Genomic DNA, 23959 nt, shown 5'->3' on the forward strand with positions numbered 1-23959 from the left:
GTTGTCGCCCCTGTTCTACACTTTGACAGTGGCTGTCAGCAAGCCACCTCCGCTGGCCAGAGGATGCTGAGGTGGGAGAGTTGTCTGAGACTGGGACATGCAGGTGCAGACACCAGCTTCGCTGAGAGCATGGTCTCCTTGAGGAAAGCCATTTTCTTGTGTGTGAGAGGCTCGCCTGGATGACCTTGAGTTCTTCCAAAGACAATCCTAGGAAGCAGCCATTCTGAGACTTCTTGATCTTCATATCTTGAATCCACGACTGAAGTTTGCTCTGGCAATGTGGTAGCCACTAGCCATGTGTGGCCATTGAGCACCTGGTATGCGAGTAATTGAAATTGTGGTATCATTAAGCACACACCAGGTTTCAAGATTTAGTACAAAACATGTGACATATCTCATTAATAATTTTTATATCGATTATTTGTTGCAATGATGTTATTTTGGATGTAGTGGGGTTAAGTTAAATGAGTCATTAAAATTAATTTCACTGTTTCTCTTTGCCTTTTAAAATGTGGCTACTAGAACGTTTCCAATTTCATATGTGACTCACGTTCTATTTCCATTACGCAGCAGTAACGAAAGAGCTGGGAAGCCACGACTCCTTCCCTGGGCACAGATCACTCGTGAGGTTGTGGAAATCTTACTTTCTTCCCAGGAGGGAAACGCCAGACCCTGACCTCTTATGAGAAAGTGCTACTTCCTTCCTCACAAAGAAAGGCTCCCGGATTGATCTCCCTCTTTGTGCTGGGGATCATCTTCCACTGTCCCTCCACCGAAAGATAGACTCCAGACATGCCTGGAAATTCCTTCCCAGGCTGGCTTCCAGCAGAGTAAGAGCCATACTGCCCCACCCAGAGGAGACCCTGGGTGGCTCCTTCCAGCCTGGCACAACCCCGTCCCACTTAGTAGTCTAAGGCAGGCTGAAGGCCACTCGCGGAACCACGGGGAGTCCCCGCCCCCACATCCTATAGGCCCAGCAGGAGGCTGGACATTCCAGGGAGCACATGACTCTCCCTCCAAGGAATTTACACACCAGCCAAGGACGCAGTCACGCCCACAGGATAACTAGGGGTAGACACACACAGCCCCCTCTGCTGGGAAGCAGCAGGTCTTTGGTAGATCTGGGCAGAGAGGTGGCGCCCATTCCTCCCCTCCCACCCTCACCAGTATCCCTTGCCACATTTTGAGAAGGAGACGAAGGTCTGGTGCAGCGCTTAATAGCACAGTCCTAGCACTCCTTCAGCTGCGAGCGAGAGCCCTGGTCAGCCAGCTGCCTGAGTGTGACCTTGAGCACTCACCTCGCGGACTCTTGAAGGAATTCCTGGTAATGTCCACTCACTGTTCCTAGATCTAGATTCATTATCAGAGGTCACCCAGGCCCTTCTCCTGTCATTGCCTAGTGACAAACTTTGAGAGATCTGAAGGCGATGTGATCAAAGGCTGCAAGAGGCTTCCCACCTCTGGGTTAACCTTCCAGGTCTTTCTGTGGAGTGCCTCATCCTGCCCACTCCTCAGTCCACAGGACACCCCTGAGGAACTCAATATGAGAGAGAGGCACAGTAATGTGGTCAGCAAGAGTGCGGATTCTTGGGCTGGGGTTGTGGCTCAGTGGTAGAATGCTCACCTAGCATGTGGGAGGCGCTGAGCTGGATTCTCAGCACCACATATTAATTAATTAATTAATTAATAGTCCATCAACAACTAAAACCAAACAAACAAACAAAAAAAAGGAGTGTGGGTTCTGATATCAAACACCCTTGGCTACACCTCTTTCTAGCTGTGTGACATTGGGCACAAGTTGCTTCCACTCTCTGTGCCTCCGTTTTCAATTTTCTCTCGTCAAAGCAGAGACAATAACCGCTCTGATAGGACTGTTATACTGAGAACTGAGTAAGTTAACAACTTATACCTTAGAGCAATGCCTGACACTCAGCTGTGCTCCAGTATGTGTGTGTTAATCTGCTTCTCCCACCCCCTCACCAGCTGATTGGACCAAGGAGGCACCCAGGTTGGGCCAATGAGTCTTTTCCTAGGAATTTTCTGGAATACAGAGAGAGGAGTCAGTTTTTCTCCATTAGCCGAAGTTGCAAGGTATAAAACCCTACCATGTTTCCTGCAGCATGAAGAGTTGGCATCTATAAAATAAAGGAAGATAATGTGCAGAAAAAAAGCAAAAAAGAAGGCAGAGCAAGATAATCCTGGGTCTGGTTGCTTTTAAAGATCAGTTCCGTTGCAGCCCATCCTGTAACTTTGTTGTTTGTATCAGTTAGATTTGCTGTGTAACAACAATCTCAAAACTTAAGGTTTAAAGCAGAAACCATTTATTAGCTCCTGAATCTGCATGCTATAGTTAGGTTGGACCCTGCAGGGCAATTCTTCCGCTGGGATCCCCGGGGTCATCAAGGTAGCTGCAGGCAGTTGGGAGCTTACCCGAGGTTGGATGGTCCAGGACAGTCTGGAGGTGACCTAGCATTGACTGAATGTCTGCTATATACCACTTATAGTGGGAAATACCAGCATGGAAGAAATGAAAATTGGCTGAGCTCCTACTTTGTGTTAGACCTGAGGTGAAAATTTTAGATTTATTATCTCATTTAATCCTCACCTGGTCAGACAGTTGTTATTATTATCCCTCCCGTTTTCCAGATGAGGAAATTGAAACCCAAAGAAAATAAATAAGTTACCTAATGTTTCAAGATTCAGAGACGGGATTCACCCAGGACTCCTGTCCTGGCTACAGTCTTGTACAGCACCATCCTGGTCCTTCCCACATAAAAGAATGAAAGAGTGACTCTACCCTCATACTGCCTTGGGGACTGAATGGACACAACGCCCAAGAGTGAAAGATTCAATGACATTCATTCAGTAAATGCCCCCAAACCTATTTTGTGCTAGGCATGGAGGTAGATGCTGGGGATATGGAAATGACTCAGACACAGGATGCAGTAACGGCAGCATGGAGGAGGAAATGATTAATCTGGTTGGGGCTCAGCATGGTCACATTGATCAGGCTGATTCTTCAGGGATGGTTGATGCTGATGAGAAAATGCAGTTCAGGGCAGGCTCTCCTTCCCACAGATGGGTAAGGTCTGAGTGCCAGTTATCCAGCAATCAGAGATCAAGGTCATCATTAGAGGGAGTCAAGGGCTCTTGAGCTATCCTTTGAGCCAAAGCTGGGCACAGGCATCTGCTCACAGGTATCTGTGGATGCCAGGTTAGAAGGAGCAGCTTCCAGGTGGAGGTGACATGTTTGCCATCTTCTGAAGCAACTGGGGAATTCCTTGGATTTGGTGGGGGGAGCACTGGGGATTGAACCCAGGGACACTTTATCACTGAGTCACCATACACCACATCCCCCGTCCTTTATTTATTTTTATTTTTATTGTTATTTGAGACAGGCTGTCCTTAACTTGCTAAGGCTGGTCTCGAACTTGCAATCCTTCTGCCTCAACCTCCGAAGGCACTGGGATTACAGGTGTGCACCACTGAGCCTGGCTCCAGTAAGCGGTTTATCCCAGACCAGAGCTGGGATTCTCAAGAGATGCAGCTTCCACATTCCCAGAGGCCTGAGCCCTGGGGGCCTGGGGAGGCAGTGGAAGGAGATTGATTTTGGAAGGAGCGGGTTCCTCTGCAAATTCTAACTCCATCATTTTCTGGTTGCTCCCACAAGCCAGTGACTTACCATTCCTGGGCATCCCTCTCATCCCTCATAGGATGAGGACAAAACCTTCTGCCCCAGATGACACTTCCTATACTTCTTGAACTAGATAAAGCATATCAGGACTGTGTCAGAAGGAACAGGGACATCCTAGTCCCCAGGAAAGAGAGCCACATAGGGTCTGAACTACATCCGTAAGACCATTGGGAATCCAGGCAAGATGCCCCTCTGTGCCCTCTCTCCTCCCTTTCTCTCGGCTGCTACTTCGTCTACCTCTGCAGATGGTCTTCTCCATTTATCTGCTACCTGTGGCAAAAACTGACTGCCCTCCATAACCCCCAGGTTTGTGTGTAACTGTCCAGCCTCAATCACTCTGGCTGCTGTCTCTCAGTCCTAATTCCAAATTCCCAAGAAGAGGAACCCAGCCCAGCTTGGGCCTGAGGTTCACCCTGGTCTGATCAGTTTTGGCACAAGGGGCTATGGCCAGAAAAGTTGGATCACCTAAGCACAGTGGGGACCCCCAGGAATAAAGTGAGGAAGAGACACTTCTCAGAGAGTATCCCCCAAGTCAGACAGGTCCTCCCAAGAGCTATCAGAAGGATCACTAAAGGAAGGCTGAGGTCAGGTTCCCTGAAAGCAGAGCTCTAAAGAGGCAAGGAGGGAGGAAGAGGGGAGGGAAGATAACTAAGGACATGGTCCCAGCCTGAAGCCCCCACCTCAGGGAGCCCTAGAGCACCCACTTCCCAAGTCAGCTTCACATTAAGGCAAGGGGACTAGTCCTTTGTGCCCTTCACCATTCTGTCCCCAGAACTGGCAGGTGTTGGGGTAGTGGAGAGGTGGGCTTCCATCTGACTGAGGGTCATTCTGGAGAGAAGGGGGACATCATAGCAGCCCAGGAGCCCTGGACCGAGGGAGTCCCAGCATACTTGTGAGTTGAATCCACACAGACAGCTCCACAAGCATTTCTCTCTTTCTCTCTCTCTCTCTCTCTCTCTCTCTCTCTCTCTCTCTCTCTCTCTCTCTCTCCTATATGTTCAAAAGTCATATTAAATTATAGTCAGCCCTCTGTATTCGCAGGTTTCACATTTGTAAATTCAAAGAACCACAAAGCAAAAGTATTTTTCAATTGCATCTGTACTCAACAGGTACAGACATTTTTTGTCTTGTGAATATTCCCTAAACAATATAGTTGATAACAACTACTTACATAGGATGAACATTGTATTAGGTATTAAAAGTAATCTAGAGATAACTTAATTATGTACAAATACGGTGCCATTTTATAGAAGGGACTTAGCTAGACAGGCACATTTGAAATTCCAGCTACTTAAGAGTCAGAAGACTGAGGCAAGAGGATCTCAAGTTCAAGGCCAGCCTGGCAATTTAGCGAGAACCTGTCTCAAATCAAAAAATAAAAAGGACTGGTGTTGGGGATGCAGCTCAGTGGTAGAGAACTCCTGGGTTCAATCCCCAGTACCCAAAAAAAAAAGGAAGAGGAGGAGGAGGAGGAGAGATTTGCACATCAGTGGATTTTGGTATCTGAGGGGGTGTCCTGGAACCGATTCTCCATGGTACTGAGGTTTGACTGTGTGTGTTGTAATATGCATACAGGGTAATATTTATATAGTGTACGTGTATGCTTTTTATAATACTGTATATTATTGTACAGAATATATAAAATCATACCTACTACTGTTAAGAATTGAACAAATAAAAATGTAAATGTAATAAATTCCAAACAGAATTCTTACAGCTACATTTGATGTTTGCCTTATATGTTGATTTTGGAACTTAAAACCCCAGCTCCTTTTAAATGTGACTTCACTATAGGTAGATGAGCCCCCTCTTTTCTCTCCCCTCTCTAATGTCCCTCTTCCACAGGTCAGAGGATTTGGGTCCTGATGGGGCACCAAGGGGAAAGTCCTGGCTCCATAGCTTTCCACCCATCTTGAAACCCAACCCAACCCCTTGTCTCTGCTTCTCAGCACCAGCATGGCTCAACCACTGCTAGCTTGTCCAATTGCTGACCCTGAGTTCACCACTCTCCTGCCCCAGGGCCTTTGCTCAACCCTTCAGACCTGCCATCTTTTCCCTGCCTGAGCCTTTGTATACCCTGCTTTGCCCAAAGCATCTTTCTTCTGTTCTTGGTGGAGCTGATTGCTCCTGTCTAATAACACCCCTTAGGCCTGCCAGGACCCCTCTTTCTACAGTAAGCTCCAATCACCCTGCCTGTTTCCTTCCTAGTCCTTGACAATTTGTAGTTGCTCTGTTCACTTTTTCACTCAATTCTTTCTCTAGTCACTAAGTTGTTCACTCCATGATGTCACAGAGTGCCTGACACATGCAGAAGTTCAGTAAGTATATCCAAATGAATGAATGAGTCTGTTGTCATCCCCAGCGTTCACCTCAAACTCACTCTGTCCCCTCCCCAGACAGGAGAGAAAGTTCCAATAGGAGAAGCATCCCTCTCCTACTCAGAATCCTTCCATGGTCTCTCCTGACCCTCAGAGTCAGATGGACATCACTCGCTTAAGCAGGCAAGTGTAGGATGTGAAGCTGGAAGACCCAGACTCAAGTCCCATCTTGCCAATTGCTAGTTAGGCAACCTGAGCCAAATTGAGTCACCTCTCTGGACCTCGATTCCTTTCTATAAAATGGGTGAAGCTGCTTGGCCATATCTCCTTCATGGGTCGCTGCACGGGTGACTCTCAGCGTCATGACAGCATTTTGCTGGGCCTTCACCTTTCAGGCCTGCCCCCTCCCTCTCCAGACACAAATGCCCATTATGTTAGCCCCCCACCTTGCCAGGGACCTGGCCCTTCTGAACTTCACCCTGTGCGTTCACACCTTGGTGCCCTCACTCAAGAGTGTGCTCTTCGTTGGGAAAGCCCATTTCCCTACCTCATCCTGACCATCTGTGCAGCCTTGCTCTTCCTGCCATCGGGCTCACTCCATCTTTGATGTTTGTTTTACACCAGGCAACATCTCCCTCTGAACTCTGAGCCCTTTCCCTGGGTCCAAACTGCTCATCCCAACACCACACGGCAGGTATGGACCAGGCCCTGGGCTGAGAGTGGGACTTCAGAGTGCAGGGCTACCCCTCTCTGCACCCTCTATGGGAATCCAGGAGACCAGGAAGCACTTCACTAATCTGCAGTCCAGGAGAGGAGAGTGGTTAAGTGCACGTGCACTTGAACTCAGACACACCTAGCTTTGAATCTCAGGATGTATGGAACAGAAACCTAACTACAGCAGCTTAACTAAATAGGAGGTGTTTTGCAAATAGTTTGAAAGGCCAGGGTAGGAATCCTGGGCTGCTACCGTGATTCCATGATACACGAAGGGCACAGGCTTCAACTAGATTCTACTCTGTCATCCTTAGCATGGGACATATTTTTCTTCTGTGTACCAGTTTTCTCATGTAAAAAATGGGAATAACAGTACCTTCCTTATAGGGCTGCTGCAAATATTAAATGAGATACTTGCAAAGAGCTTAGAAAAGTATCTGGTAAATAGTGAGTGCTTTGTAAGTGTTAGCCATGATTGATGATGATGATGGGGATGTTATCCTGAGGCTGAAAAAAATGGCTGCTGCTTCCCCAGGCATTACATCTTCCTCCCTGGCAGGAAAGGAGGAATGGCAAAACACAAAAAGTGAGCATGGATGAAATCCATCTTTTTTTTCTTTTTTGGAAAAAAAAATTCCTGAAATTTATATAACATTAAAATTAAATGTCTTAAAGCAAGCAATTTGGTGGCATTTAATACGTGCACCTTGTTGTACATGCACCAGCTCTGGTTCCAAAACATTTTTGTCACCCCCAAAGGAAGTCTGGTCCTATAAGCAGTTGTTCCCTATTTCCCCCTCCCTCCTCTCTCTCTGTGGTTTTACCTATTCTTCATAATTCCATCTATTTTAAAAGAGCTTTCCAGGAAGCCCTACCCAGTCTCTTTTACTCATATCTCATTGTCCAGGAATGTGTCCGATTCTTGGTTGGGCACATTGCTGCCCTAAATAAAATCAACATCTGTCACTGTAGATTCTAATACTTAGAGCACCTACAACCATATTTTATGGATTGGAAGACACACAAGTTCTTTTTTGCATTTTAACTTTTACAGAATAAGAATCTTCTTAAATTGATAACATCTCATATTTAATGAAATACAGTATTTTCAGGCACTGAAATGAGCAAAGTTCCCTGCTTTTATGGAGTTGTTGTTTTATGGGTGGGAAGATAAGTAATTAAACATAATAAATAAGCACATTAATTATTGTGTTAGAAGATATTGCTTCGGAAAAAAAACTTCGGAAAAAAAACAGCAAGGTAAGTCCCATTCCAGAGATCGAACAGGGACAGATTACTATGCTAATGTATTAGTTACAGATAACTACTGATGTGTAACAAGTTACCCCAGGACTTCATAGATTAAAACACAAACACTTATTCTCTTTGTGGGTCAGGAATCCAAGGGCAGCTTAGCTAAGTCATTCGGGTTCAGGGTCTCTCATGGGTGGCAAACAAGAAGCTGACTGGTACTGTGGTCAGCTGAAAATTTGATGGGAGCGGAAGGATTCACTTCCAAGATGGCTCACAGATATAGCTGTGGGCAAAAGGCAGCAGTTACTCACTGAATGTTGGCAAGAAGCCTCACTTCCTTGCCATATGGGCCTCTCCATGACCACTTGAATGTCCTCACAACACGTCAGCTAACTTCCCCCAGAGCAAGTGATTCAAGAGAGAGATCAAGGAGGAACGCACACTATCTTTTATGACCTAGTCTTGGAACTGTCCCCATCACTTCTGCTATTTTCTATTGGTTACAAGTGAGTCATGATGTCTACTTCACATTCAGGGAGAGGGGCATTGAATGGAGGAGTATCAAAGAACTTGTGCACATATTTAGAAACCACTGCAATTAAGTAGGGTGGTCAGGATAAAAGAAAGGTAATATTTGATGGAAGACTTGAAGGAGATGAGGAAATTATCCAAGCAGACAAGGAGGAGAAGGGGAGAGCATTCCAAGCAGAGGAAGCAGCTAGAGCTAACCCGGCATGCTGGTAACACAGGGAAGAAGCACTGACCCTGGGAGTAACTGATGGAGCTCCCACACTTCCCTCCTCCATCAGTAGCGCTGTGTGACCTTGGGTACATCAACTCTCATTCTGAGTTCCGGTTGCCTCCTTGTGAAAATAGGAGTGATAGTACACGTTGAGCAGCCCTTATCCAAAATGCTTGGGACCACAAATTCTTTAGATTCCAGAGGTTTTTAGATTTTGGAATCGTATAGACTTTCTGGTTGAGCATCCCTAACTTGAAAATCTGAAATGCTCTGAAAGCCAAAGCTTTTGCATTATACCAGTCATGCTCAATGGCTCCTACCCCAGACACCACATAGCTAGGGTCCCCTTCTTTTTCAATCTCTGCTCAGACCTCACAGTCTCTATAAGGCTTACCCTGGCCACCCTATGCAACTCTACAACCTGCCACCTCCACTGCACCCCAATCTACTCCCTACTCATCCCCCCACACACATTGCACTTTCACTTTCTAACATGTGGATCATTATTTTACTTAGTTTGTTGTTCACTGTATATCCCCAAGTACTTGACTAGGATTCTCAACCCAGACTCCTTAAGCCCTTGGGGAGTCCATGGACCATTCCCCACCAGATCAGTTAACCCACTGAACACATACAATAGTGTGTCACCATGACATCTGTAGCTTTCATTAAATTCTCAAGAATTGATGACCTCGAGAGCTCACAAGTGGACCACCACCTGGCATAGAGAAGGTGTTCAATAAATATCTATTGGCCAAATTAAAGAACTTAAAAACACTATTCACACTCACATTTTTTAAAAGGAAAACTGTCTCGTGATGCAACAACTTCCAAATGCTGTTGTCTTTGAACCAACTGTATCAGAATAGTAGAATAATTTTTATAAGCACAGATTTCTATAATTCAAAAATACCCTCAGAGAGAGTGAGTTGGGGGTTAGGGTGGGGTCAGAAATTCTGTCTTTGTCAAAGCTCCCACACAAATACATTAACATACCTCCAGATGAGTCTGGGTTTAGGAATTTCTGTGTAGAGCCTTTATTGAAGAGAGAGGCTTGGGAATTCATTTCAGCATGCAGATTTTACACTTTGCAAAAATGTTGATCACACCTGTGGTCACTTGTGACCTTCCCACAAGCTCTCAGGCATGGATTACCATCTCCCTTTCACTGAACTGAAAGCTGAGGTCCTGGGGAATGGAGTGATACCCTCCCACCCCCACCCAACAACCAAGGGTCACATGCCTGCAGGTGACAGGGCCATGGTTAGAACTTGGCCCTCTGAACTGTCACTCTAGGCTTCTCCCCTCTACACCAGCTAGATAAACCCAAGTTCCAGGAAGTCCCAAGGCAGCAGCTGGGGGAGGGGAGTCAGAGGAGGGAGGAAAAGAGTGGCAAACAGGTGGAGGTCAAGGTTCAGGGAGGCTGTCTCCTGGTCATGGGAAAGATTCCAGTTGCTCCAAGAGCTTAGAGAACACACAGCATTCACATGGCAAGTCATTGCTTAGGCTCACTGAACAGCCATTTTTCTCTCTGTGTGCCTCAGTCTCTTTATCTGCAAAACGGGGTGTTATTATCCAGGGAAGGTGTGAAATCCCTCAGAGGAAGGTCCTTAGGAACTGAGCTAAATCCAGCCTTTCATTCATTGAAGGAAAAGACACTTTTGCGTGTCTGAGTCAGTCCCTGTGGGGGGCACTCTACAAGCATCCCCTCATTTAACTCTTGCCATAATCCAGGAGGAACCGATGGAGAAACTGAAGTTCAGGTGAAAGAGCTGCAATTCATTCCATCATTTGTTCATTCACTTGACTTTTACCAAAAGCCAGTTCTGGGCCGGGCTCTAGGCCAAGCGCTGAGGATAAGAAGATGAACAAGTCCTTCAGGAGACATGCCCATAAATTACTCTAATAACAACTCAGTACATGCTTCAACAGACAAGGTGCAGTGGGAGCCCGAGAAGGCGCAAATGGTTCCCTGAGGGTTATGGGGATGGAGAGCTGAGAACACGCGGGGACCTTGCGCTGTTGAGGGTGTCCCGTGTAAATGAGGCCGTCACCGGCCTGGGTTGAGTCCCCCTCTCTTTGCTCTGAATTTCCAGGAAACCTCTTCCACCTCTGCGCCTCGGTCTCCATCTGGAAAATTAAGAGGATGGGTGGGATTGAGATACTGCAGTTCTAGGACGTCCAAACCTCTGACCTTTCCACTTCACCTTCTGCTAAAGTCAAGCTTGGCTCCAACCTAGCCTGGAGTGAGCCCCCAGAAGTCAGACGAAGCCCCTCGGGGAAAGTGCCAAACACCTCTCCGGCTCACAGCACTCGGAGACTGGGGTGGGGCCTGGGACTCAAAGGACGAGCTCCGTCAGGGGGTGGGGCTGAGTCCTAGATCGAGGCGCGCGTGGCCCGCCCAGAAACCTTTCATCAGCCAATGGCAGCCCTGGGGCGGGGAATCCCCGCCTCTAGGTATAAGAGGTCGCCGGGCCCCCTGGCGCGGCGCGCAGGTCGTGGAGCCAGACTGGGTAGGTGTTTGCTTCTGTTACTGGCCAGAGCCGGGGCCGTGGGGCGCGCAGGAGCGCGGAACTCCGTGCGTCCTGGGCTGGGCGAGAGAACCGGTCGGATTCATTTCTCCTTTACCTGGCTGAGCTGCTGGTTCGGCACGGTGCCTGGGTCTCCTGCCTCGGAGGAGCAACTGGCCGGGTTCCGGGGGGCGCCCGCGCTGACCATCCGCCCGCCGCCCCCACAGCAGCCAGCCTGCCTGCCATGGCCGACCACTTGATGCTCGCCGAGGGCTACCGCCTAGTGCAGAAGCCACCGCCGGCCGCTCCCGCCCTCGGCCCCCACGGGCTGCGGACTCTGCAGCCGTACGCCGGCCCTGGTATGGACAGCGGGCTGCGGCCGCGGGGAGCTCCCCTGGGACCGCCACCGCCACCACCCGGAGCCCTGTCGTACGGGGCCTTCGGGCCACCGTCCTCTTTCCAGCCTTTTCCGACCGTGCCGCCGCCGACCGCCGGCAACGCGCACCTGCAGCCAGCGGCGACACTGTACCCAGGCCGCGCGATCCCGGCCCCGGGCGCCCCCGGAGGCCCCCCAGGCCCGCCGCCGCCGCCCGCCGCCGTGGCCCCGCCGCCGGCAGCGCAAGCCCTGGGCGGCATGGACGCCGCCGAACTCATCGACGAGGAGGCGCTGACGTCGCTAGAGCTCGAGCTCGGGCTGCACCGCGTGCGTGAGCTGCCCGAGCTCTTCCTGGGCCAGAGCGAGTTCGACTGCTTCTCGGACTTGGGGTCGGCGCCGCCCGCGGGCTCCGTGAGCTGCTGAGCGCGCCGCAGAGGAGAAGCGGGCCTGACCGCCTGCGGGACTCCGCACCTGCCACCTGGTCGTGCACGCACCCTCCGTGAGGGTGGAGGCGGCGGGTTTGTGCGCGGAGCCCCGCACCGGGCTGGGACTCCCCGCCAGCCTCCCGAGGGATGACAGTTGGCTTCGCTTCTCTGACCTGAACCCAAGCAGCAAAGTGAAGGAGACGACCAGCTTTTGGACTCCACGTTCTTGGATTCTGTGTCCTCTCTCTTTTCTCGCCCCCCGACCCCCAATCTGAGCCATTGCAGGCCTCTGCCTGATTTCCCCTCTCCTTGTGCAGCCCACTACCGGAACTGGGTCCCAGAGCCACCATTCCTTGAGCCCCCACCCTCGCTGGGCCTCTTGCCTGGGGACGGGAAAGATTGTACAGCCCTGTCCCCTGCAGAGTGGAGCAATGCCCCATCTGGCCTCCAAAACCAAAATAAAATTGGGTCACTTTATAGTCTTGAGTTTTCATTTCCTTATCACACCAACTCCCAGCTATATTTAGCTTCCAGAGCCCTGAAGCTGTTAAAGAATCCAGGTGGGAGGGGGCGCCACAGTCCCTAGCAGTGCCCAGGACAGGAAACCGACAGTTTCTTTCCAAAATATCTTAAGTTGTGCAATTATGATGTCATAACCTGGAAGGCAGAGACTGCCACAGGGTGGCAACATAACCTACTGGCCTTGCCAGCTGCTAGGGTGCGGGGAGCTTGGTGGTGTTGCAGAGGAGCTGGGTGTACCTCGGGATTCAGACAGCCCTGGCTTTGGATCATGACTCTCCAGTATCCAAGACACCATCCTTTCAGATTTCCCAGGCTGTTTCCTCAGGGAGATGATCCCTTCTCCTCAGGTGTTTGTAAGGCCTTTAGCAGAGGGCCAGACTCCTAGACAGCCCTCAGTAAATGACAGTGAGGATTATTCTACAAATCGGCACCAGCTTTATTCCAGGCCTTGTAACAACCAGTACATGCCCTCATGGAATCACAGTCCAGGTGGGAGTAGGTGACAGACCTGGGAATAACTAATCTTGATATAACATGATGAGGTCCAGAAAGCAGGTGGAACAGCTAAGCAGGCAAACCCAAGGAGGGAGCAGTTTCAGCTGGTTGAGGTGGGGGCCCATCCAAGTTTCAGAGAGGCAGTGACAGTTGACGTGATGAAGAACCTGGAGTGTTGACTATGTTTTAAGGAAAAGAACCTGTTTAAAGGCAGGGAAACATACCAGTACCAGGAGTCTATGGGGAGGGAAGGTATGAGCGTCTAGAAGGGACCAGAAAGGTCTAGTAGCTGTATGACAACTTGATAAGGTAGGCATAGTCCTTCCACCACCTGTAGCTTGCCCAGGCCTGGCAGGATTTGACCTCAGAGTCCTGGGTTCCTGGCCGCCCTCTGCTGTTGATTTTCTCTAAAAAGATCCTTGGGGTGTGGGAGAAAGGTTGGAAGAGAGACTGAAGACAGGGAGGAGGCTGGGTTAGAGACACTGCAGACAGAACTAGGACTGGACAGTGGGGCATTCTCTAGGAGACAATGGATTCCGGAGGCTGGAGAGGAAACACAGGGCTGAGACCTTCTGTCCCCAGTGGTTGGGTTTTGCTGTAAGACCAAGACTCTCCCGCAGCCAAAAATTCTCCAAGGGGCATACTGTGTCAGTACCAACTTTGAAACTGCCAGACGGCATGGAATGAATGAGGAGGTGTTTGAGAAATGAATAAAGGTGGTCTCTAAGGTCACAGGACCTTCTGAGACAGGACAGAGAGAGAAAAAGAAGAGAGGCTTCTGGAATGGTTTAGCCTGAGATCTGGGCTGAGAGGCCAGTGTTTGTTCTAGCTTTGCCCAGGAACCCAGGCTAGGGACAGAAACCAAGCAACTGAAATGGGACAGGAAGGTTAGACTCAGGTGTGAACATTGCCTTGATTCCTTTCTCTCTGGGCCTCAGTTTTCCCACCAATAAAATGAGGCTAATATGTCCCTACCCTGCTACTTTTACAAGGCAGTAAGCCTCACCATTAGTGAAAACGAACAAATACAGGGATGGGTTGATATCTGTTGACAAATTCTCAAGCACTCTCCTTGTGGAAAGGATTGCAAAAAACCCCCAACCCCTGCCATATTCCAAGTTAAAGTGCAAGTGGAAGAGGGAGTCCCCTGCGGAGCTATCCCCCCACCCTTCAAACTCACCAACATCCAGAGTTCCAAGTGGCCTCTCTCCTAGGGCAACCTGCTGCCCCTCTGCCCTATAGATTCTACTCTCATACCTGGGTCAGGTCTTTGGAGCCAGGAGTTAGACTCCCTAAAGGTTAGGACCTGAGTTATGGCTCAGACAGGACCTGTTTCCATCTTTTCTTTCTTTTTCAATTTCTGTTCATATGAAAGTTTTCACAGATTGGTTTGGTTTGGTTTGATTTGGTGTGGCATTGGGGGCTGAACCCAGGGGCACTTTACCACTGAGTCACATCCCCAGCCCTTTTTATTTATTATTTTGAAGCAGGGTTGTACTAAACTGCTTAGGGTCTTGCTAAGTTGCTGAGGTTGGCCTCAAACTTGGAATTCTCCCACCTCTGCTTTCAGAGTCGCTGGAATTATAGGCATATGCCACTGCACCTGGCTTTGTTTTGTCTTTGAAATGAGGGTATCTTTGTGACACCCAATCTGTCCTCGAACTTGAGATTTTCCTGCCTCAGCCTCCTGGGTAGTTGCGATTACAGGTGTAGCACCACCATACCTGACCCTAGACTGACATTCTTTATTTCGAATTATCTTTTAGTTGACCAGATCTTATCACAAATCCTTTGGGTTTTTTTTCTACAAGAAAAATAGAACCTCTCTCACACTCATCTGTAAAATGCAAACTATGCTACTGTTCAGAATTTATCTCAGTTGATCTAGAACTTCCATCACCATCTCATCTCAAAGATCACCTCTGAGAGAAAACCCACCTTGCCCTTAACAGTCCCTGTGGTCCTTTGCCCAGGATCTGTAGCATTCTGAACTAGTTCTCATCTCAGTGTGGCCAAGTCTAATATGTGCACAGTAAATCATCTCTTCTGCTGTTTTAGCCGAAATTTTTTAAAATGGGCATGCCAATAGTACCACCCCCACAGAGGTGCTGCAGAGATTAAATAAGTTAATGTTCAGTGTTCGGAACAGTGGGGTTAGTATTTGGTGCTATTATCCCTGAGCCTGGCTTTTGGAGACACCCTCATCTTAGCATTTAGGAATGCAGTGCTTTAACCAGCTAGAAAGAGGTTACTACAATAGTAACACTGTTGCAAGTTGAGTTCCCCAGGATGCAGACTCTGCAATGGGGCTCAGCTTGCAAGAGAGTTGTTAGGGAGTGGGAGGGAGGGGCGGAAGCAGAAGCTACAAAGCAGGCGGGCAAGAGCCCTAGCCAACCCCAGGGAACTCTGGAGTTAGAAGGGCCCTTCACAGTCATCCTGAGCTAGGCCATTATACTCCTGCTCCGTCAGTCATCAGATGCGGCTGCCCAGGGAACTGACCTGGCCGTGGAAGGGACAGCTGAGCCCACCCCTGAGCTGCCAGGGGAAGGCCGTCTGCCCTAGCACTCCCAGCAGCTAGGACAACCATTTCATGGAGGGGGCTCTGGGCAGCCCACCACGGAGTTCCCCACAAGCACTGTGGTGGGAGGGAGGGTAAGGGGGTGTTGCCTGAGTGGGAACAAATGCCTCCTCCAATTTACGCTCCAGGGATCGTTTGCTTCACCTTAGTCCCAAACTAGCACCCTCCCCGTTATAGGCAGCAAGATATTTTTTCCAGGGTGCTTCAGCCTCACCAAGTTGATGGGTACAGGGTAGACTCTCAGTAACTGAGCAATGTCACGGTCCTCCTCATCCTTCCAGCTCAGCGAAATGCTCAACAATCATCTGTTAAGTAAATTAATGAACAGTTTGCTTGTCGTCTTTTCCCAGGAAGCTTAAGTGGGTTAGGCGATTACTGAGTAATCCTTTTGGGTTCCTTAATCCACCCTTGCCTAACTCACACTGCTTTGCTCGTAGAAGTGCTGGGTCAGGATGAGTGCCAACTGGAAGACCAAGTCAGTACTTGTTGAGTGCCTACTGTGTGCAGGCACAATGGGAACAGGGAGGTCCTGGTAGGTGCTCTCTTCTTCCCCAGCCTCTATCCGTCTCCACCCACCCTGTAAACAGCGCTGCTAGGGAGCTTATCCCCATCCAGAGGTCAGGAAACTAGGGTAGAGTCACACCTTATCTATCCAGTTTCTTTTTCTCTACCAGGGGGAGAATAACCCTAATATCAGAAATATATGTGCAAGGATTCCAATGAGATGAGGTTTCTGAGAACACATTGCAAACTGTTCAGTGCTGCCTGGTCGGATGGGTCTGGGGATGGACCGTGATGGCCTCTGCTCTGCAGCTGGTCTGGGGAGAAGCGGCCTGCACATGCTGTGGGACTTGAGATCTGGACAGCCTGGAGCATGTGACAGGGAGTCATGCCAAGGGTTCCAGGCAGGCATGCTGAGCAGCTCAGGCTCTGAAAGGCTGAGAGCTTATGGTAACAAAAGGGTGAGATGGGGCCAGCGTGGGGAGGACATGAAGGTAGAAGGACTGGACATAAATACAGGGCAAGACCCAGAGTGTGCCTTGACAGATGGACAATATAAGGATGCTACTCTGGGCTCGGTCTCCTCATCTGTCAGATGGAGACACCACAGGCTTCCTGTGAGAATGAACTAAGGAGATATGGAGCGCCTGCCCTGTGAGCCACTCACATGAGAGCTGTGTGGGAAATGTGCCCACAGGGAGAGGAGGAGCCCCCAGGTATGCTCCCACCCCAGGCTCCTGATATCCAGCGTTCCTTGACCTCCTGACCTCGGTGCCTTGGCGATACTGTGGCCGTCACTGGAAATGCCCTCCCCAGGGGCTCTGCCACCTATGAAAGGCGAATTTCCTCACCGTCAGAGTTGGTGAGGGGTCTTTCCCCACCAAACTGCAGGGTTCTGGGATCAGAACCTGACACATGCCTGATCATCCCCACCTCTGCCCCACGTGTCATTCACAGTGCATTTTAGGACGGCCGGAGCGAGTGGTGCTTCCCTGGCCCCAAGCTGGAGCTGAGGCTGAAAGAGAGCCCGGGGCTGGATTCCAAGTGGGAGCCAGGAGCTCTGAAGCTTAACTGTGAGCTTGTAACCTTAGGTATGACATTTAACTCTCTAAGTTCTGTATGATGGAGACGCATTCCCTGTACCCACTGCCTCACAGGCACTGGGAGGTAGTGGTGGGCCAGGGTTGTGGGGGCAGAGGCCTTGATGTGCATTTTCTCCTCAGTCCTCACAACAGCTCCAGGAGGTGGGTATCGTTATTGCCCTTATTCCAGGCAGCCAGGGCTCAGAGAGGTTAAGCAACCTAATCAACAACACCCAGCCAGTGGAAGGGATACACAGACACATAGGAAACCACACAGGCCCTTGGGAAAATTTTGCTCTTATTTGTGGGGGGGAGGTGGATATTCATAAATATCAAGTCCAGATGTCCCCTCAGAGCGGAGGTGTGGCCAGGAGGAGCAGGGAGTATCGTGCAGCTCATTAGAGGGTGAGCTCCAGAAGAACTCCTTCCTGTGCCCCTCCTGCTGAGCAACTCAGGCTTGGGACTTTGCCACAGAATGATCACATCCCAACAACAGGACCCCCCCTCCCAAGGCCACCCAGTCCTGCCAGGCCCAACAGAGGAGATGAGCCAATCATTGTTTCTTCGTTTTAATAAACACATTGTCTTAAGTCAAAAATAAAGAATGCTTGAGGCAAAATTGATTCCAAGCAATTTAGGAAGCATAAAGTGAAAAGTCAGAGACCCCCAAGTTTTTCCTTCACAAATATATTATATACTCATCGTATTATATGTATATTGCACACATATAAATAACATGTTTTTTGTGTAAATGGGATTATAACATTTTCTTTAACTGGATTTATTTTTAGCTTAATATGTTTTTAAAATGTTCCCATGTCAGTAAATATGGCTTCCCGCCCCTCTTTTTTTTTTTAAGCAGTGTTGGCATGAAACCCAGGGCCTTGTGCATGCCAGGCAAGCACTCTACCACTGAGCGACACCCCAGTCCTCACTCCTTCCAATGACTGCCTTGAACATAATCTACTTCACCATCCCCTATTGATGGAATTTCAGCTTGTTTCCTAAATTTAACTGTTAACAAATAATGCTACAAGAACATCCTTGCATATTTACCATTGAACACCTGTGGGAATATCCCTGTAGAATTAATTTCTAGAAGGAGAATTACTGGATCAGGAGATATGAGCAAATATAATTGTAATAGCTACTGCCAAATGGTTTTCAAAGTGACTAATCCCATCTACCTGCTTGCCTGCATTGTGTGAGAATTGCCTGCTGGATCACACCCTTCACTACTCTAGATATGAGGGATATTCTACACTTTTAACTCTCTAGAGTCATTTAATTTCAACTTTTTGATTATCAGTAAAGATATTATCTATTTGTATTTTTCTACAAATTACCTGTTCATACTCTTGCCCATATTTCTACTGGGTTGTCTTTTTCTTAATAGTTTTTAAGTGTTCTTTATATATTATGAATGATAAACCTTTATCTTTTGTGAATGTTTAGATAGTGTCTCCCCACCTATTGCTGGTCATTTAACCGTTTGGAAGGCAAATTAATTTTTATGTCATCAGATCTAATTGTTTCCACCCAGAGCTTCTTTAGATTAAGGACAGTAATGGAGGGCCTGGCTTTCCTTGGAGATCATCTTGGAATCTTCAGGATTGTGCTTCTGCCCAGACTTTGCACTCGGAGAATAACATGAACATATTAGCAGCTGCAGCTGAGAGACAAGCTCAGGTCTTGGCTTCATACACACCTGAGTTTAAATTCTGGCTTCAAACTGCATATGACATTTGATGAAGTCACTTTACCACTTTATGCCTCTGTGTTTGTTTTTAATTGAAAATACATTCAAATACAAATACACCCAACCTATGGGATTAAATGAGCATTGGCTAATGTGCAGGCGACACAGTGCCTGGCGTGCAGCAAGTTCCCCATAATTGACAGCTGTTTCCCAACTTACAAGTGCTGAGTAAGCAGAAGCTGTTTGCCTGTCCACAAAAAGGGTCTGGGGAGCAGAGGGGTGACTGAACCACGTGCCATGTAAATGACCCTTCAACCTGCAGAGAGAGACTGGAGGCAGAGGCTGGTACCTGTGGTCTATGCCTTCCAGGGTTCAGTACCCCATTCTTCTGCTGGAAAAAGACTTCCCCAAATTTTCTTTGAGGAACCACCTCTCCCTCATTTATTGTCCATGCCCTTTGGGAAAGAGCGCCCGTTCTTCTCTATGTGCTCTGAAATAAAATAATGCTAAACGATAAAATCAGTGGAAGGAAGGCCCAAAATCTTCATTTATACATGACTATTTTGAAAAGGCAAATCTTCATCTTTTTCTGCTCCTCCTTTTCCTTTTCTTTTTCATATCAAAATCTTTAAAATTTGCAGCTAGACACATGTGCTCTCTGCTTGTTAGGTCATCCAGTACTGACTCATAATATCACACCTGACCCTCAATAATCTGACTTAATGCATTATTATTCCAGGTTTTATAAGACTGAGGGAACTGAAGCTCAGAGAGGTAAAGTGACTTGCCCATTGCCACACAGTGAGTAATTTATTGAGTCAAAACATTAATCGTACTCAGGATAGTACCTTGCACATAGAAAGAGATATATTTTAAGTGTTAGTGCAGCTTCTACAACAAAAAGACCCAGGAGATTTTTTTTTCAGTACCAGAGATTGACCCAGGGCACACTACCACTGAGCTACATCTCTCAGACTTTTTTATGTTATTTTAAGAAAAGGGTCTCACTAAGTTGTCCAGGCTGGCTTTAAACTTGCAATCCTCCTATCTCAGCCTCCCAAGTCACTGGATTACAGGTGCGTGCCACCTCACCTGGCTAGAAAATTTTTAAAGTGTCTTAAGGAGCAGAAATATTTCTTTCTGGTTTCACCCTATGACTCAGATCCAGATTGCTTTCTTCTTGTTGTTCTGATGATCATGACCTCTGAAACTCATGAGCCACAATGGCTGCTCAACCAAGTTAACTTTTCTTTTCTCTTTTTACCTTTGTCTGCAGAGTAGAAGCTGGGTCACAGACACCTCCATTCCAGCTCTCAAGAAGAAGAGAAGTGGGCACACTCAATGTTTTGAGGCCCAGCAACACACATAACTTGACCACATTTAATTACAGGACCACACTTCGCTGCAAGGGGGACTGGGAAATATGGTTTCTAGCTAGCAACCATGTATGCATCAATAATTCAGGTATCACGGAAGAGAGGAAGGATGGATCTGGTGGATAACAAGCAGCCTCCAGCACAGCAAGTGGTAATAGTAAGTGGCTCAGTTGTGATTAAGAGCTCAAGCTCCTGGGACCCAGGGTACTCGGTGGGATGGGGAAGATATTAAAGGCCTGAGTCCTATATATGACAACTGGCAGAATTCAGTAGACTTGGCATCAGTCAGTCATCACTATGAATACCCACCTTGGGCAACTTACTTCCCTCCTTTGAGTGTTTCCTTGTCTGCGAAATTGGAAAGATAAGGGGACTTGCCCATAAGCTGCTGCTCACGACACATGCTAGGTGCTGCTCACAAGGTAGAATGGATGGGGTAGAATTTGGACATGAGCAACTGAAAGAAGAAAAATCCGAGGGAGGTGACAATGTGTGGGAAAGCCAAGTGACATGAATGAATGAGACTTGACTGGGAAAGGCAATGAGTCCAGAGTGATTAACGTGCAAGACATCAATCCTGGTCAGAGGCACAAGGAATATACCTAGAATAGGAAAAGGCCAGAGGGACGGCCCTTGAGTGTCAGGTGGAGGAACTTGAGCTTGATCCTGTTGGTGATGAGGGACCAAAGAGGACATGAGCAGGTGGGCAAGGAGTTAGCTTTTTTCTTTATTTTTTTCAGTACAAGGAGGTCACTTGAATATAAGAAGGCAGGTACATGGTCCAGGACTGTCAATATCTAGGCCCTTCTACCTTGTTGCTTTGTCAATCATGGGTTAGACCTTGTGATCCAAAAAGGCTGCTCCAGCTACCATAGCATCACTGCAGCCTGAGAAAAAAGAAGGAGAAAGGCACTTTCTAAAATTTGCCCTCCCCTAACTGTCCCCCATCCCCCGCAAAAAAGGCTCAGAAATATAGTCTTTATTCCAGGTGGCCTTGTGTCTAACTACTTAGCTTCTGATACTGAAAAAGATGGGAATGAAGCCTACAAAACTGATATTGCGTCCTTACCTGCAGTGGAGGCTACAGGAAAGAGGGGAGCCAAAAATGATTTCAGGGTGTGGTTTGGGGGACAGGATGAGTCTTCCATGGAGAGGGATCTAGAAGGAAAGAGCAAGCTGTGGAGAGAAGGTTACGAACAGAATGGATGTGTTGGGTCAACCAGGGTTGATGTCTACAAGGACCAGGGCCAGACAGTAAACCCAGAGCTCAGGAGGGAGGTCTAGATTGACAATAAAGATGTTTTGCAGTTATTAGCATGTTGCCATGGGAATGATGATGCAGAATGATCAAAGAAGGTGGCCAAGGACAGAACCTTGGGGGAATCACAGACACAGAAGAGAAGAAAGGGGCGGAGACTGAAAAGGAGCAGCGGAGGCAGTAGGAGAAGGAGCACACAGGTGTCATGGAAACCCAGGGAACTGTTTCCCAAAGGAGGGTATGGTTAGCAGCCCACGATGCTGCCCAGAAGTCAGGTAAAATAAAGGTTGAAAAGGAGTCCTTCAACGTGACAATGAGGAAGCCAATAACCAAATTTGCCAGAGCAGTTTCAGGGAAACAGAGAGGTGGGGATCAGATTGCCATGCTCAGCAAGAAAAAAGAAAAGGGGAGATAGGATCAGCAGGGTACCATCTTAGTTAGGAAGTCTTTTTGGACCTCAGTGTTTTCTTGAGTCAAGTGACCCAGGTCTGGAGCTTCTTCAGTGTTTTGGGTTGTTTGTTTGGTTTGTTGGTCAATTAGCTTGGTGGAGGTGCTGGGGACAGACTAGGGCCTTGCACATGCTAAGCACAGGCTGTACCCCTGGGCTGCACCCCAGCCCCTTCACTGGACCTATAAGCATTTGAAAAATTCTACCCCTGCCTTTGGCCCAGTGGCACCTGCTCGTGTGGGGTGCAACCCCCCCTTTATTCTGCAGGTGGCAGCACTACATCAAGTGAAGCCACCTGGACCACATGTGGCACATCCGTGAGTTTTCAGGAAAAGAAATGTTAGTCCCAAACACCAAAATTTTAGATTTCTCCACCATTTCAAATGGGAGCTTTAAGTAGAGGAAACTGAATGGAACTCTTGGCTCAAATCCTGGCTCTGTCACTTACTGACTGTGTGACCTTGAGCAAGTCCTGTGACGCTGGTGCCTGCTTCCTGGTTGGCAAACAGGATGATAACAAATGCCGACTTACGTCACAGTGTCACTGTGAGTCTCTAGACAAACACAATTGTATCTAACATTGTCGTAGACACAGGGCTGGGACATGCAGGGTGGCCTCAGGAGCAGGAGGTGGGTCCAGCCCAGAACCCAGCCATGGAGGATATCCAGGATCTGCAGAGAGACCACAGGGTTGTGGCTTTGGCGGGGGGTGAGGGGGGTTACAAAATGGGTTCAGATTTTGCAGATTTTGCAGAACTGAGGGTCACAGAAAAAGGGAAATGATTTTCCCAGGTCACACCCTCAAACAGGCAAAGCAGAGGCACCAAAACCAAAATCTGGAAGAGAATTTGATGTGTGATAGTTTTTAGAGAAAAAAGGCTTGAAGTTGTCATGAAAAAATATCAGAATTTTGTGGAACTTCTAAAATATTACTGTTGTGGTTTGTGTCGTTTTCTGCACTGAAGGCTTTGAACGGTTTTACACACACACACACACACACACACACACACACACACATACACACACATACTGTCCCTGTTACTGCCCACATTCTCAGAGCACCCCTGCCTCTGTTCCCTCTCACTAAGATGACACAGTGTAGGTTAAGGATGGGAGGCGAGGAAGGTCATTCAGGAATCTCTTGAGTTGGGTTCAACTCTGAGCTCTGTCCTGGCTTAATGGGCCTCAGTTACTTCATCTGCAAAATGAGGTTGTTAGACCAGCAGGTTCTTGGGAACCTTGGCAGCTGATCTTTTATGAAGGCTCTTGCTTCCCCTTGAGTTTATCTGATTGCCACCCAAGGTGAGGCCCTGCCCCAACACAGTCATTATTACCTCATTTCCATTTTATTTATTTCAGAACACTTATCACCCTCTGAAATTATCTTGGTTTTTGCTGTTGATATTGTTTTCATTTCCGGCTTTTAGTTTATTTGCTGTCTAGTGTGTTCTCTACTCCACGTAAGCAGAGGCTTTGTGAGTTCCAGAAAGCCTCTGTGACCTTGGCACCCCAAAAACGTGCTTGTCGCACAGTAGAAATGAACAAACAACTAGAATAAATGGATGAAGGGTAGAGAACAGCCCCGGACTGTCTAAGGCAAGTCCTAACCTCCTCACTTCTCAGCCCTGCCACCTGCTCCCAGACAGACTAGTCTAATCAAAGGGCCTTCATGGTAGTGTGCTTGACCGCAAAAGTCCAGCCTGTTTCCTGGCTCCAGGCAGGAGCTGTGACACCAAGCCAGGGTCTTTACTGACGCCTTGTGGCCATAGAGACACATAACAGGGAGTAGGCTTCTTGAGTGGTAGGTGACCCTGCTAATCCCTTTCCAACTGTTTATTAATCACCCATGTGCCCAGCCTCGTGCTGGGGATGGTGATGACCACAAACAGGAAGCAGATGTTTCTTTCCCTCCAGGAGTTGAAGTCATGCCTGGAGCAGGGGAGAGGTCATGGCATCTAGGAGAGGTG

At 48.2% G+C, this 23959-nt stretch overlaps 1 protein-coding gene across 1 annotated transcript; it reads left to right on the forward strand.

The window, feature by feature from the left end:
- The first annotated feature begins 11219 nt into the window (after positions 1-11219).
- Cited4 (Cbp/p300 interacting transactivator with Glu/Asp rich carboxy-terminal domain 4) lies at positions 11220-12501 on the forward strand. Its single transcript, XM_047564061.1, has one exon. It carries the CDS (start codon positions 11477-11479, stop codon positions 12029-12031), a length of 555 nt encoding a protein of 184 aa, XP_047420017.1. The 5' UTR covers positions 11220-11476; the 3' UTR covers positions 12032-12501.
- The last annotated feature ends 11458 nt before the right edge of the window (positions 12502-23959 follow it).

Source organism: Sciurus carolinensis, chromosome 1, assembly GCF_902686445.1.
Source record: "Sciurus carolinensis chromosome 1, mSciCar1.2, whole genome shotgun sequence".
NCBI classification, from domain to species: domain Eukaryota; kingdom Metazoa; phylum Chordata; class Mammalia; order Rodentia; family Sciuridae; genus Sciurus; species Sciurus carolinensis.

What these genes read in the sequence shown, in the direction of transcription:
- Cited4 (XM_047564061.1), top strand. Translation starts at nt 11,477, where the DNA reads ATGGCCGACCACTTGATGCTCGCCGAGGGCTACCGCCTAGTGCAGAAG.